Source organism: Cercospora kikuchii (assembly GCF_019650295.1).
Source record: "Cercospora kikuchii DNA, contig_00003, whole genome shotgun sequence".
NCBI classification, from domain to species: domain Eukaryota; kingdom Fungi; phylum Ascomycota; class Dothideomycetes; order Mycosphaerellales; family Mycosphaerellaceae; genus Cercospora; species Cercospora kikuchii.
This window is the reverse complement of record NW_025408584.1, coordinates 806,181-820,278: the sequence shown is the minus strand read 5'-3', so window position 1 is coordinate 820,278 and position 14,098 is coordinate 806,181. Positions and strand designations below refer to the sequence as shown.

General features: G+C 52.8%; 6 protein-coding genes across 6 annotated transcripts; 3 read left to right on the top strand and 3 right to left on the bottom strand.

Annotated features, from left to right (window-relative positions):
- Positions 1 to 359: 359 nt before the first annotated feature.
- On the top strand, positions 360 to 1,030 carry CKM354_000471700 (uncharacterized protein; the record flags this gene model as incomplete). The annotated part of the gene is made up of 2 exons (XM_044799964.1): positions 360 to 613; positions 673 to 1,030. 2 exons carry the CDS (start codon positions 360 to 362, stop codon positions 1,028 to 1,030), a joined length of 612 nt encoding a protein of 203 aa, XP_044655899.1.
- A 634-nt stretch (positions 1,031 to 1,664) lies between these two features.
- Positions 1,665 to 2,749, top strand: CKM354_000471600 (uncharacterized protein; the record flags this gene model as incomplete). The annotated part of the gene is made up of 2 exons (XM_044799963.1): positions 1,665 to 1,773; positions 1,827 to 2,749. 2 exons carry the CDS (start codon positions 1,665 to 1,667, stop codon positions 2,747 to 2,749), a joined length of 1,032 nt encoding a protein of 343 aa, XP_044655898.1.
- Positions 2,750 to 3,200: 451 nt separating this feature from the next.
- Positions 3,201 to 5,407, bottom strand: CKM354_000471500 (uncharacterized protein; the record flags this gene model as incomplete). Its single annotated transcript, XM_044799962.1, has 4 exons — positions 3,201 to 4,914; positions 4,967 to 5,077; positions 5,128 to 5,183; positions 5,231 to 5,407. The coding sequence occupies 4 exons, from the start codon at positions 5,405 to 5,407 to the stop codon at positions 3,201 to 3,203; spliced, it is 2,058 nt and encodes a 685-aa protein (XP_044655897.1).
- Positions 5,408 to 7,219: 1,812 nt separating this feature from the next.
- On the top strand, positions 7,220 to 9,426 carry CKM354_000471400 (uncharacterized protein; the record flags this gene model as incomplete). Its single annotated transcript, XM_044799961.1, has 4 exons — positions 7,220 to 7,427; positions 7,520 to 7,764; positions 7,823 to 8,460; positions 8,535 to 9,426. The coding sequence occupies 4 exons, from the start codon at positions 7,220 to 7,222 to the stop codon at positions 9,424 to 9,426; spliced, it is 1,983 nt and encodes a 660-aa protein (XP_044655896.1).
- A 223-nt stretch (positions 9,427 to 9,649) lies between these two features.
- Positions 9,650 to 10,552, bottom strand: CKM354_000471300 (uncharacterized protein; the record flags this gene model as incomplete). Its single annotated transcript, XM_044799960.1, has 1 exon — positions 9,650 to 10,552. One exon carries the CDS (start codon positions 10,550 to 10,552, stop codon positions 9,650 to 9,652), a length of 903 nt encoding a protein of 300 aa, XP_044655895.1.
- A 1,332-nt stretch (positions 10,553 to 11,884) lies between these two features.
- Positions 11,885 to 14,062, bottom strand: CKM354_000471200 (uncharacterized protein; the record flags this gene model as incomplete). The annotated part of the gene is made up of 1 exon (XM_044799959.1): positions 11,885 to 14,062. The coding sequence occupies one exon, from the start codon at positions 14,060 to 14,062 to the stop codon at positions 11,885 to 11,887; it is 2,178 nt and encodes a 725-aa protein (XP_044655894.1).
- Positions 14,063 to 14,098: the final 36 nt, after the last annotated feature.

Sequence of the window (14,098 nt, the reverse complement as noted above, 5' to 3'; positions counted from 1 at the left end):
CATGCAAAGGCGACGGAGGTAGACACGCCCCGGTGTTGGCCATGAACTTACGCATAGCATCCAAGCGAATAGTATGCCACAGCGCTGCACAGAAACAAGCTCCGTTTGAATTCTTGGACGCATAAGCGACTTCTGGATGACCATTTCAATGGGTCGTGGAGCAACCCTCACATCCAAGATGACCGTTGTTGTCGCTGGTAGCGATTGACGAGAATCCGTCTAGAAGACGATAGTGGTATGCTTCAACCCGCTCCGCCTTGCAGCATGCTCCAGTGACCATAAGTACCACGCAGGAGCCACGAGTTACTGATCCTGCAACTCACTCCCTCTTTGCGACTCATTCTCCATTCCTTTGCACAATGTTTCCCAGGATCTTCCTTTTCGCTGCAGCGGTAGCATCAGTAACAGCACTTCCTCAAAGCGGAGACGCAGTCGACAATGGCCCAATCTCTGGCCCTTTCCTACCAAACGGCACAGGACCTGGAGAATGCACCTCAGACTATCGTGTTGCCGGAGCGCAACAAGTCGTCTTCGCCTACAATCTCATCCAACCATTTGAGTCTGAAGAAGCATTCCAACGCGTACCCTTCCGAGACGACTGCCAAATACAAATGTAAGCTCTCAGTCATTCAACACCATCTCCAACATCTAGGCCCTAACGTTCCAACGCAGAAACCCCAACGGCGGCCCCGCAATTCCTGTTGCAGTCGACAGAACCACAACCTACGACTTCGCCGTTGCAACTCGTCAAGTCTTCTCCCGCGTTACCGGGATCTACACCGATTTCGACAACGGAACAACGATCATTACCACGAACGTCACACTCGGCCTGTTGCATGGTCTCGCTATCCCGGTCACTTTCAGCGCGGATGTATTCCTGACATATGACCTTTCACAATGTCTGATTGAGAATGTGCAGGCATTTGCTACGATTCCGACGCAGGTCGCGGGGATTGATATTCAGCCGCCGATCTTGGATATGTTGTTGGGGGCGAGCGAGCTTTATGATGGGGAGAATTTGCCTTTTTAGATACTCCGGAAGATGAATGAAGAATGACTACGCTATGGCTATATAATTTGTGATGAACACACCTTCTTCCCAGCTTCTGGTCCTTCCAAGGATACGCATCACTCTTTCCGTTTGGTGCTCATTCTCGCGCTGAAGACCGGACAGACCTCCCAGTCCTACAAGAATGGAATGAATGCTCCCCAGATTATTCACTTTGGTAGTAGAGCTTCCCTGTGCATACATCACAACAGATTGGTAAGTTGTCGGATAGAACTCGGACGAAGCTGATGTTGCCATCAATGTCATCATAAACATTGAGCACCTCGCAATCAATAATCATCGCCAAGCAATCACTGCCGTGCCGATATATCGCCTCCAATAACCTTCCGACAGAAGCTCCCCCTAGCAATAATCACAAAGGAAACGTCATTCCCTCTTTTCTGCCGACTGCACATGCCATCAGCGATGATGGCATATAGGACGTGGGTCCGAGTCTCTCGCCAGCAAGGTAGGTTGTTCTGGAAGGTTGTGCAGCTTAGAAATAGAACTGCTCCTCGTCTTGAGCATAAGTATTGAACAAGTCCTTACCATTGTTTCCTGTATCACGATCTATCCTATCTGCGAAAAGCCATCTGACTGCTAACTCATCATCACAATGCCTGGAAATAAGTCTTGGAGAGTTACTGGCAAGAATGGCTTCGGCGATCTGAAGCAATCCGATGAGGACAAGCCACAACTTGGAGACAAAGACGTTCTCGTAAAGTGTAAGTGCTCACATGAACATCAAGCTGCAGCTCGAGACTAATAGAGTATACAGTCAAGGGCGCCTCTCTCAACTACCGCGACCTCATCATCACTAAAGGCCAATACCCCTTCCCTCTGGCCTCCAACGTCGTCGCTGGCTCCGACGGCTCCGGCATCGTAGAAGAAGTCGGCTCTCGCGTAACACGTTTCAAAAAAGGAGATGAAGTCGTCACACTCTTCAACCAAGGCCACATCGCCGGCTCTCTCGACGAGCACTCCCTTCAAGGCGGAGTAGGAGGAGTAGTAGACGGCACACTCCGGCAATACGGCGCCTACGACGAACAAGGTCTCGTCCACAAACCCTCCAACCTCAACCACATCGAAGCCGCAACCCTCACCTGCGCCGGCCTCACAGCCTGGAATGCCCTCTATGGCTCCAAACAACTCCTCCCTGGCGACTGGGTTCTCACCCAAGGCACAGGCGGCGTCTCCATCTTCGCCGTCCAATTCGCCAAAGCCGCGGGCGCAAAAGTCATCGCTACAACCTCCTCCTCCAGCAAGGGTGAGCTCCTAAAGAAGCTCGGCGCAGACCACGTCCTCAACTACAAAGAAGACCCCAACTGGGGCCAAACCGCCAAATCCCTCACCGGCGGCCGCGGCGTCCAACACATCGTCGAAGTCGGCGGCCCCAACACAATGCAACAATCCCTCGCCGCCATCGCCATCGACGGCATAATCACAATAATCGGCTTCATCGGCGGTTTCCAAGCCGAAAATGCCCCCACAATGCTCGATGCTCTAACGCATCAATGTACTGTGCGAGGAATTCTGGTGGGTTCGAGACATCAATTTGAAGATATGAATCGTGCGATTGAAGCGAATGATATTCATCCTGTGATTGATGAGAAGAAGTGGAAATTGGATCAGGTTCCCGAGGCGTATCAGTATATGTGGGAACAGAAGCATTTTGCGAAGGTGGGGATTGAGATTGATTAGGATCTTTGTTTGGGAAGTTGGGGAATTAGGAGCCCTAGGGCTAGTTAGAGGGAATAGACTTAGATGACTTGGAATGAGACGAAACGAACACCTTCAAGAAATGCATTTTTGAGTTCGATGAATGTATGACTTGGCGTGCTCGACACCAAGCCTGCTTGGATTTTCGGCTCTGAAACGATCGAGGAGGCGACTTGAAACCTTCTCTGTGAGTTTACAGAATTGCTGTTGCAAAGGTATACATCCAAAGACTGCAAAATATTCATATGAAGTGGATGACAGTTGTACCTTTAAATGTGAAAACATGAAAACCTGCCGTTCATTGGCGTGAGGTATCTAGAAACTCGCTAATTCTGGTCAAAATATGGTCCAACCAAGCACCAAAAACGAAAGCTGAAGGAAAGAGTCTGCCGTCTAGTCCATACTGTAATTAAATCATAAATCCTCAAAACCATCACATCCCATTCCCATCAACAGCATACTCCTCCGGAATCTCCGGGAAATCTTCCACACCATCGAGCAACGCCACAGCCATTCCTCCCGCCAGATGTGTCTGAATATGACAATGTAACATGAAAGCACCCGGATTCTCCACATGGTATCGTATCACCAACCAGACCGGCTGGCCAGCCGAAGGCTCCGTCGCATAGCCATCTCGCAAAGGCGGGTTTTCGAAATTGAAATATTGTGGTTGAGCGGCAGCAGCTTCTGCTACGGTGTCCCAGGTCCAGTTTCCGACGCCTTTGCCAATGACGTAGGCTTTGTTGCTGTGTTTGTGCATGGGGTGAGGTGGGCCGAAGATGTCTGTTACGAAGAAGACGAGGTCAATCCAGGTGTTGTTTTGGGTGCGGACGACGAGGTCGCGGTTGTTGGCTTCTTCGCTGTTGGGGTAGTAGAGGAGTGGAGTGTCTTCGGCGTATTCTTCTGGATGGCTGGGGTATGCTGCTCTGCCTGTCACTGTCCAGAGCCATGGGGCTTGAAATCTGGACATGTAGAAGATGTGAGTGGCGTCGACGTCTTGCGCGGGTGGTATGTTCGGGAATGGAACGATGTCGGTCGTGTTGAGTAGGATGACGTCCGGTGAGACGGGAAATCCGCCATAGGTGAAGTACGCTTGAGAGTCATTCTCTGATTGACGCTTTGCTAGGCCTTTACGCCCAAGACCTGGAAGCCAAGAGTCAATCCCGTTCTTGATACAGCTCCGGACCTCGTGAGCAATGTTCGATGGCGTGTTTTCAAAGCAAGGAAACCTCGGCCCGGGATTCGCAGGATCAATTTCGGTGTTAACATCTTGATGGCCATAGCCGTGGGGCTGATGACCTTTGTTGGGAAGGTGTTGTCCATACGAGGGAGGCTTACCATCACCGCCGCCATTGTACCCACCTCCATTGTTGTTTGTGTCGCGACCAGCATAGGTGACAGTCGCATATCCGCTGAGAATCTGATTAAAGCCTAAGTGGCTTGCGCGGAACGTGTATGTGCCCGGAGCCTGGTTGAGCGGAATCATAACCGAGTAGCGCTCACCACTGTTGAGTTGCACTCCGTGCACCCGATAGGGCTCGATGTATCGACCATCGACAGCATAAACCCACATCTCATGTCCATCCAGAGAGACAACAGGTGCCAAAATGGAGGTGGAACTCATGAGGTGGAAATTAGCCCACTGTTCCGCGGGGTCGACTTTGAAATCGGACAGTTCGGCTTGAGTGGCTTCACATCCGACTACCTCTTTCGGAAGTCCGGACGGGTTTATGGGTCCCGGGTTGTTCGTGAACCCATTGAAGGGGGCGCAGCCATTAGCAGTGAGGTTTTGATCAGCCATGGGTCCATCCGGTGCGTAGAGCCACTGGAACGGAGGTGGTATAGCCGCTCGTTGTTCGTCAGGAGTCAAGCAGGGAACGGAGCCTTTTCCGTTGAACAGTATGCTCTGAGAGCAATACACATCGATGTTAGTGCGGTTCTCGATGTCGTACAATTCTTCTGAAGTCACATGCTGCCAGTCCGCAACCATGATGAAGTGTGGATTGTCCTCGGCTCGCTCAATCGCCCCCAGTGCTTGCGGGTCGTTGGTAATGCCACTGAAGGGCCTGGGCTCCGATCTTCGAGGTCGGATAAAGATAGGTCCATAAAATCCATCGCTGGCTTGAGCTTGATAGTGTGCATGATACCTGCAATGGCATATGAGCAGAGGTGTTGCGTGTCGCAGAGATTCAAGCTTACCAATACGCTCCGTACTCATTAGCAGTCCATTTGTATAACCAGTCAGATCCAGGAGCAATAGGTCGTTGCGATAGTCCGGGCACCCCGTCCGACCAAGGCGTGTTTTGTTGTCTGCCAACGTTAGAAATAGCGTGACATGGATCGAGGACGTGTGCACTTACACAATGCCATGAAAGTGTACTGTGGCTTCCACGTCCAAGCCATTGCGTACATAGAACTGCAGACAAGTGAGCACATGGCTGAAACAGTACGCGAGTGTCATACCTCAACATTGTCACCTTGATCAACGACCAAAGGTGGTCCAGGAGAAGTGCCGTTGACCAACATCATCCGGCGTTGGAAGCCATCTGGCGCGCCCAAACCCCATTGCACATCGATTGCAAACCGCCTCGTAACAGCACTAGCACAAGTAAAGAGCGTGAAGAGAGTGATCAACGACATCGCACCGGCGGGTAAGCTAACGACGAAGCAGACAAAGAATCAAAGGAATTGTGAATAGGCGAGCAATGGCCACATGTATACTCAAAAGGAGATGCAGCCCATGCAGCAGGAGGCTCTTTGGCTCCAGGTCCACACGCAACCCTTCAAACCTCTGGGAAGGGCGATCTGAGCTTGGGCGGGCGTCGGGTTCATCCATACTTCGCGACAGCGGCACAGAGGCAATCATCTAGTCCATCCAGGATGGGTAGGGATCATCCGGAGTCACACAGCCTCGTGTTACACATAGCATCGTGCCTAGCTCCGATATGATGGAAGAGCTCGCGTGGTCGTGGCCGTCAGAACTGTGCACGATCAGCCACGCACCATCATTGCTGAAGGCGCGGATGGTGAACGACTATGCCACGGAAAATCTGGCATATCAGCAGTTGTGAGAGCGCAGCAGAGTGCACGCTTCGTGTACCCGCGATTGTATGATGAGATGATCAGTTCCGGGAGTGGATCTTAGGCATCGTGCGTCGTGCCCCTGCAATACTGTACCCGCGATAGAGTTTGCCGCACCTTAGGCTCATGCATGTCGACAAGTCCAGAATGTAGCATGTCTTCAACGTGTGTCGCAATGTCCTCGGGCCAAAACGTAGAGGCTTGGGGGTGAAGTGAACCGCGCGTGCATTGTCCTGGCGATCATCCTCTTGGCTGCTCCTCAATGGGCCACGCAAAATGTCGTCTCGGGGAGTCGAGATGTGGGGCCCGGACGCGTTGATGCGGGAAAGGCTGCTCGAACCGCGTGATATGAATACTTTCTGCGCGTTCCACGCGCATTTGCAAACGCGGTACGACCAGCGGCAAGATGCGCATGGCTCTGCGTCGACTCTGCTTTCGGTCGTGTGAATGCGTCTCGCGGCTCCCTACCTTTGATCCCGCTCAATCACAAAAGTCGTCGGCCGCCCAGCAAACAGACTATTTCTTGAACCATCCGCCCAGTCTGTCGGGCTGGCGTGCCCTTGTTTTGGGCACAGACTTCATGACTCCTTTGCCACACTGCGCTCCGCCGTCGAGATTGCAGAAACCATGACAGTTTGCGCCACCAGGGAGGTCGAACCCTCGTCCTCAGTTGTGGAGCAGGCATGCTCGTAGACGGGGGGAATTCGAGAGCGGCTCAACGCAATTGTGGCTGTCGGTGGCCATGAGCCTGACAGTGGGTGTGAGACAGCGAGGCAGGTCCTGCGCTGCAACAGCCTGCCAAAACGAACGGTTTTCCCGTCCAAGAAGTCGCAGAAGTGTCAGAGGTGTCAGATGCCGATGAAGAACAGGAAGTTCGAACTGGACAAAAGGCAAATCGTCAACTCAATGCTCCACGGTCCGAAACGGAGAGGCAGCCGGAAATAAACACGGTCACGTGTCGCTACTGGTTGTCCTTCCCTCACGGCTGGGCATCGGAAGGAGCATTTAACCGGACTGTGGGATGCCGAGAAAGACTACAATGCGGAGATGTGGAGGGACGGCGCATTTCTCCATCAATCTTTCTGATCCTTTTCCTCCTACAGCTTCGCTCCACATGCCGTATACTATCATGCAACCTCTCGGCAGCGCTCCAGCATATGCCGAACTGCGTCATGAAGACTGCTTCGCCACCGAAAAGGTGCCCTAATGCCCTGCCAAGGTCTTATTTGCAACCTGGATATCCCTGGGCCGGAAGAATTGTTACGATGTCACCCAAAGATGGACGTCAACGTGTAGACATAAGGTTGTCGTCGATGCCAGTGTTGTGTTTCTGGTCGTATTGCCCGTCAAAGCCTAGGTCTTCGTTTCAAAATGCGCTCTTTCGTGGTTCAGCTGCTCACAGCTGCAACTAGTCTTGCCACCATAACACAATGCAGTCCTATATTGAACACGAGGCAGGATGCGCAGTATGAAGGCTACGCCTTTGCCTACTTCACAGGCAACTCGATCGATGGCGAGAAAATCTACTTGGCTGCCAGCAATGGCAATAATGCTCTGGATTGGCAAGAACTGAATGGAGGTAAGTTGATCAGCCATATTCCAGGTCGATGTGGAGTAGCTCATGCTGCCTACTCGCGACATCCATCGCGTCCACTTCTGACTTACACCCAGGTCAACCCGTGCTATCTTCAAATCAAGGCACCAAAGGTCTTCGGGATCCATTTGTTATTCGATCAAACGATGGCAGCAAATTCTTCTTGATTGCGACAGATTTGTCAATTGGATCAGGCACATCATGGGGAGACTCAGTGAGGACCGGGAGCAGATATCTTGAGATTTGGGAGAGCGAAGACCTTGTCAACTGGTCAGAGCAGAGACACGTGCTCGTATCGCCTCCAACTGCTGGCAACACATGGGTACGTGGCAATATAACTGCCGGAAAGCCAGTAACAACCTTTGCTAACTTCTGTCCAGGCACCAGAAGCGTACTACGATGAGGCTATTGGCTCCTACGTCGTCTACTGGGCCTCAAGTCTCTATGCCGAAGACGATACCAATCACACTGGCAATACCTACCACCGAATGATGTACGCCACCACTCAGGACTTCGTCACATTCAGCGAGGCAAAGGTTTGGCAAGACGCAGGAACATCTCGCATCGACTCCACTGTCCTCAAGTCAGGAAACACTTTCTACCGCTTCACAAAAGACGAGGGCGGAGTGACCGGCTGCACCGATATCATTCAAGAGAGCTCACCAACACTTCTGAGCCAACTCGATGGGTGGACGACAGTGGCAAGCTGCATCGGCCGTGACGCAGGAACTCAGGCCATTGAAGGCCCAACTTCTTTCCGCGCAAATCCTGGTGATGTCAATGGCGACAAGTTCTACCTTTTCGTGGACGAGTATGGTGGACGAGGATATATCCCGCTCGAGACGGCAGACATTGCCAGCCCAGACTGGAAGGTCTCGCCTTCATACAAACTGCCAACTAGTCCTCGCCATGGAACCGTCATTCCAGTGACCGCAGCTGAACTTCAGCGCCTGACGAGCGCCCTGGCAAAGCGTTCGGAGAGTAAGCTGCAGAAGCGCAGCACTTTGATCCCAGGCCTGTAGGTTACACCTCCACTTGTACCATAGCTCTATACATATCATAGCAAAAGCTGATTTTCACTTGCGCCTCCAGCTACGCAGACCCCAACATCGCCATCGTCGGCTGCGAATACTACATTTACGCCACAACCGACGGCTTCCCAGGCTGGGGCGGCCAACAATTCTTCGTGTGGAAATCCTCCGACCTCGTCACCTGGACTCGCTCCGACACAGCCTTCCTCACCCTCAACGGCACAAGCGGCAACGTCCCCTGGGCCACAGGTAACGCCTGGGCACCAGGCTTCATCGAACGCGACGGAAAATTCTACTTCTACTTCTCCGGCCAAAACCCCACCTACGACCGCAAAACCATCGGCGTAGCCGTAGCTTCCTCTCCCGAAGGCCCCTTCACCGCCGAACCCGAAGCCATGATCCTCAACAACGAAGCCATAACCTCTGGCCAAGCCATCGATCCTCAAGCCTTCCACGACCCAATCACAGGAAAATACTACCTCTACTGGGGAAATGGAAATCCCGTCATGGCCGAACTCTCCTCAGATATGCAATCCATCATCCCTTCAACCCTCCAATCCGTCTCCGGATTGACAGATTTCCGCGAAGCCTCTTTCGTCGTCTATCGCGCTCCATACTACCATTTCACCTACTCCATCGACGACACCGGAAGTCCCAACTACCGCGTCGGATACGCTACGGGACCTTCCGCTACAGGACCTTGGACGTATCACGGTGTCATACTCGAGAAAGATGAAAGTCAAGGCATTTTGGGCACAGCGCATAATTCGATTGTGAATGTTCCGGGGACGGATGAGTGGTTTATTGCGTATCATAGGTTTAATATTCCTAATGGGGACGGGACGCATAGAGAGACGACGATTGATCGTTTGGAGTTTGGGGAGGATGGGTTGATTAAGAAGGTTGTGCCTACGTTGGATGGGCCGGGGGAGAGGAGGATTTGTGGGTATTAGATGAAGGAGGGAGGTTAGAGTGGAAGACGTTTGATGTGGAATATGAGCGAATGATATCATGAATGAATTGATGAGAAGCGCACTTCTGTGATTGTCCAAGTTCGTTTCTTCAACATTTTGTGTGAGTGCACATGCAAATTTTGCTGAATGCTCGCTTCGCCAGAAAAACACCAAGAAAACGCATAGACATAACTACTCCCACAGGGTATCAAAGACAGACCTTCTACACAGCAGCAGTCACACTCTCAATCAAGCCCGGCTTGTCCGTCCAAACAATCGCACCTTCTTGACCTCCACCACCTCTCCGATAGAAACTACACTTCAACTTCCCCGTCGTAGTCGTAACCCCCTTCTCTCCCTCCTCTTCATCCCCTTCCTCTACCCTCCCACTCCCCACATCCTCCCTAAACAACCACCTCTCACAATCAAATCCCCTCTTCTCCAACTTCCCCACCAACTCCCCGACTAACCACAACTCCGCCCCGGGAACCGGAATAAAAGGCGTAGAAAATATAATCCACCTCGTATCAAACCTCACCTCCTTCAACATACTCCTCCACCGCTCTGGTAAATTGCACAACCATTTTACAGTCGAATCCTCATCTAAACACCGGAAAGCTGGCGTAGCGGAATAGTATAATCCAATTGCTTCGTTGTAGATTTGTCGACAAGTTTTGAGGAGGGGTGGGAGAGTATATGAGGGTCGGATTCGTGGTGGGCAGTCTTCAGAGTAGGTGGGGTGGGTGAAGTAGGTGATGTAGATTTGGTTGCGGAGTTCGGGTGGGAGGGTCAGGAGGCGGGAGGTTAGTGATTTTTGGCGTTGGGTGAGGCGGAGTTGGGAGAGTTGTGTTGTGTTGAGGGCTGAGGAGCGGCGACGGGATTTGGAAGGGTGGGTTTCTTCGGTGTCGCTGAGGTTGGCGAGCGTGGATGAGCGTCGACGCGATCGATTGTATGACTGGGAGTTTTGGGATTGTGGCTGTGATGGCAGCATTTCGAATGAGGTTCTATTGCTTGAGGATGCAATACTGTGCTGAGTGCTGTCTGTATCTTCTTGCTCTGTCGTAGAAGTCGATCGACGAACCGGTGTAACGTCTTTGTCTAGGGTAAGAACAGTATTCCAGCCCATAGTGACGATACGCTGCTATGCAAGGATTTGGTCTTCGAAAACGACTATTGCTTGTTCCGATTGGGACTTGAGAAGGATTGCTGAGCTCAGTGAAGTGGTGCCAGATACCTTGTCGACTTTCGTTTCTGTTCTTGAGCTTCCGATGAAACCAACCCGAAACCAGAAGTCCCAAATTCGTGGAACGACGAAAAGCCCACCCGCTCCACGCGGGATGTCCGACGTAACAAATGCAGCCAAAGTCCCTCTCTTCCCTTCCCTTGGTAACGAAAACCCACTCACGTGATCCAATGCAGACGCCAAAGCCTCTTCACCGCAATCCCAGAAAAGCAATTGGAAGAAATCGCACGTCGCGGACGATACACTAGTTAATGTCCTGCGTGGGATGTCCTGTCTACTTCTACAATCCCACACAATCGCTTATCGGCAACCGGGCGTCAGCGTTCGTCAGACCGTTCGTTTGCATATCGCGATTTACAACCCTCAACGCAAGCAACCCAGAAAAAAAGTTGATCGGGAGAACTCCGGCTTGCCGCGGGCGGTCCGCGGTACCTGCGTCAGAATGTCGCGCCTTGTGCGGATGGAAGGCGATTCCGTCGACAGGTATCGTTGTTCGACCAATGGACCGGGTTAAAGGTACGCGGGTACCTGGTTGCCATCGCTCGTGCGCAGCCTTACGCAAAGGTTGCTTCGCTTGCGTTGACCGTTTCCGCGTGTGTGACGTGATGGCACGAGCCTGATCGAGTAGGTCTCTCCCAGGATGATTGATCAGGCGTAGGTGATACCTGAATCACGCGTGTTTAATCATCTCTCAACTCGTGTCTTTGACATCGAAGATAGCGCTCTCTGCTGGGTGGATGGGCATGCATGGAATGCAGATGATGCAGTGAATGCTATCGGCCTTCCGCATGCGCGGACGCCTGCAGTCTCTAGTCGCAGATGTCGATATGCCCAGTAAATAGCATTGGCGAGCCATCGGTACCTTAGATACAATGGTACCCGATGTCTCATCGACCGATGCAAGTCTGCGCAACGGTGAGCCGGCCCGGAGATGGCTGAACTGGCAAGAACCATGATGCGCTCGTTTGTCGTAAAGTGACTCTTGCTTGGTACAGAATGCAGATGGAGCTTGAATGTGAATGGAAAGCGAATGATCCGGTCGATAGAAATGTCGGTTGCAAAATGGTCGTTCAAGTCGCTTCGAGACAAATGCCTAACCTGGCATTGACATGCTGTGCCCAGTACCACGTCCACTGCTTGGACCAGCTGGGTTCCATATCCTAGCTGTGCTGTTTTGACTTCACCTGGCCCCAAGACCAGAGGCTTGTGCTGATTTCAAGTAGTCACGCCAAGCCCAACACCAGGAGCACCATTGGCATGCCTTTCCTTCACGCCACCTTCTTCGAGTCCTCTCGCCACGATTCCGTGAAAGTCTACACCGACCTCTCTCAACGCTTGGGCATTCTCTCTCACGATGCTCACACAAGCATTCCACAACTCGCCATTTTTCTCGATACTACTCATCTGTCTTGCCAGAGTAGCATTGAACTCATCAACTCGTTCCTTTGCCCACTTGACCACTGCACTGCCACTCGTACTAGGAAAGCTGACGTTGAATGTTCGAAAGGTATGCAGCAATAGTGTGAAAGTCGTGAAAGACAGCGCTTTCACGTATGGTTCAAGCGCGCCGGTGAAGGGTAAAGAGCGAGTGCGAATGCGAATCGTATCTGTTCGTGCGCCGAGGTACGTTGTGCGAGCGAGTTCTTCGAAACCGAGACGAAGCAACCAGGATACAGACCGCTGTGTTGCCTCTTGACCGCCACTTTCGTATCCAAGCTGTCTCGCGACCACATTGGCAAGCTTGGACGCGCGCTCGTTGACTTTTGCCTGGATGATATCCTGAGCTGTCTGATTGCCTTTAATTCCTCGCGCCATTTTGCGCAACTTTTCGACTCGGGAGACGGCGTCTTCGAAGTGCTGAAGCGCAATGTCGATATCAAGCCCGTCGACTTGTGACTCGACCCAGCGGATCGATTGAGGGCGGCCATCGACATCGACCAGCACAGAATTGCTGCGAGACAGACTGCTGAAGGAGTTCGCATCACTCGACTCTTGACCCGCTGCAGCAGCCTTCTTCAGCGAGCGAGGATCTCGAGCGGAAAGGTATGCAAGCTGATCCAGCTCTTTCTCGCGTTTACTGTGCTCCTGTGCGAGGAGTTTTCTTTGGTCTTCCTGCGCCTTGCGGAAAGCCACGATCAGGCCCAATTTGTCACCACTATCGGCTGTCGCATAAGTGAAACTCTCGTTGCCTGCCCTCACATTAATGGCATTGGCGATGGCCTTATTCTCTTTGCTGTTAGAGTGTCCAATCGTTGTAGAGGCGCGGGTTGAGATGTCTGCGAGGCTCACGTCGTGCAGAGGCCAGCAGCGATCTGCCACGAGCGTAGTCTGAGATGAGCCTTGCGGCCCGCCATACATGCTTTGGCGATTGTTCTTTTGCGGTGCAGCCTCTGCAGGTCGTTTCTTCTCGCTAGCGACCAGCAAATGATCGTTTAGCAGAACCAGCGCTACACGCCTTCGCGGCTTCCACGTTGCAGCATTGAGTTCCACCCATCGCTGACTCTCCATGATGATATGTCGCCCAGGCAAGGCAGGCAGATATTTCTGACTGCCCTCCACCCTCTTCCACAATGTCTGCAGATGCGTACTCCACATGGCCTCCAGATTGGCAACGCTACTCCTATTGGCGCGCTTCCTGTCCGCCAAGCTGAGCGTGCTTGCTGCGGTGTTGAAGTCGGCGCCGCCAGCACTGGCAGCATGTCCCAACGCGCCTGTCAGGTCGCTCATCAAAGTCCGTAGAGTTCTCATCTCCGTCTTCAGCTTGTCGGCTTCCTTGGAGATTTTGATGAATTGGGTGCGGTTCTGGAAGACATTGTGCTGGAGATCTGCATCTGTATGTGCCTTGACGCCCTGCAAGTCTCGCTGATAGGCCTCGATGTCCTGTTCAGTGGCATCGGCCAGTATTGCCTGCACATACTTCTCAGCCTGCAGATTAGGGTCCTTCAACGCGCGCATATCGATCTTCAGCTTCGAGGGTCCGCGCTCTCCGCCCTTGTCCGGTGATGTCCTCCCACTCGCCGGAGCGGAGGGTCCCCGTCCACCAGGCCCAGGACGCGACCTGCTCCTTTGGCTCGCGGCATCGCTGCGGTATTGCGAGGGCATGCTCGGCATGGCCGGCATGGGCGGAGCTGGGCCATCTTGCGGGACGCCAGCGGTGAAACGCGTACTATAGCGCCGCTTCACGAGGTCGCTGGTCTGGTCACCGCCCAGCCGCGGTCGCTCACGCGAGGTGGCATCGCTCCTGGTGGACTTCGCGTCGGCGACGCTCCTGTAGGTGGAGTTGTTCCTGTCGGTGGAGGGATCGCGCGGCGTTTGCTGGATGGGACCTGAGATGATGGGACGCGCCGCCGTCGTCTTCTTACGACGCAGCGAGATGCCCTTGCTCTCACTCATGGCGGCGACGTCTCTGGATTGTTATATCGACAATGG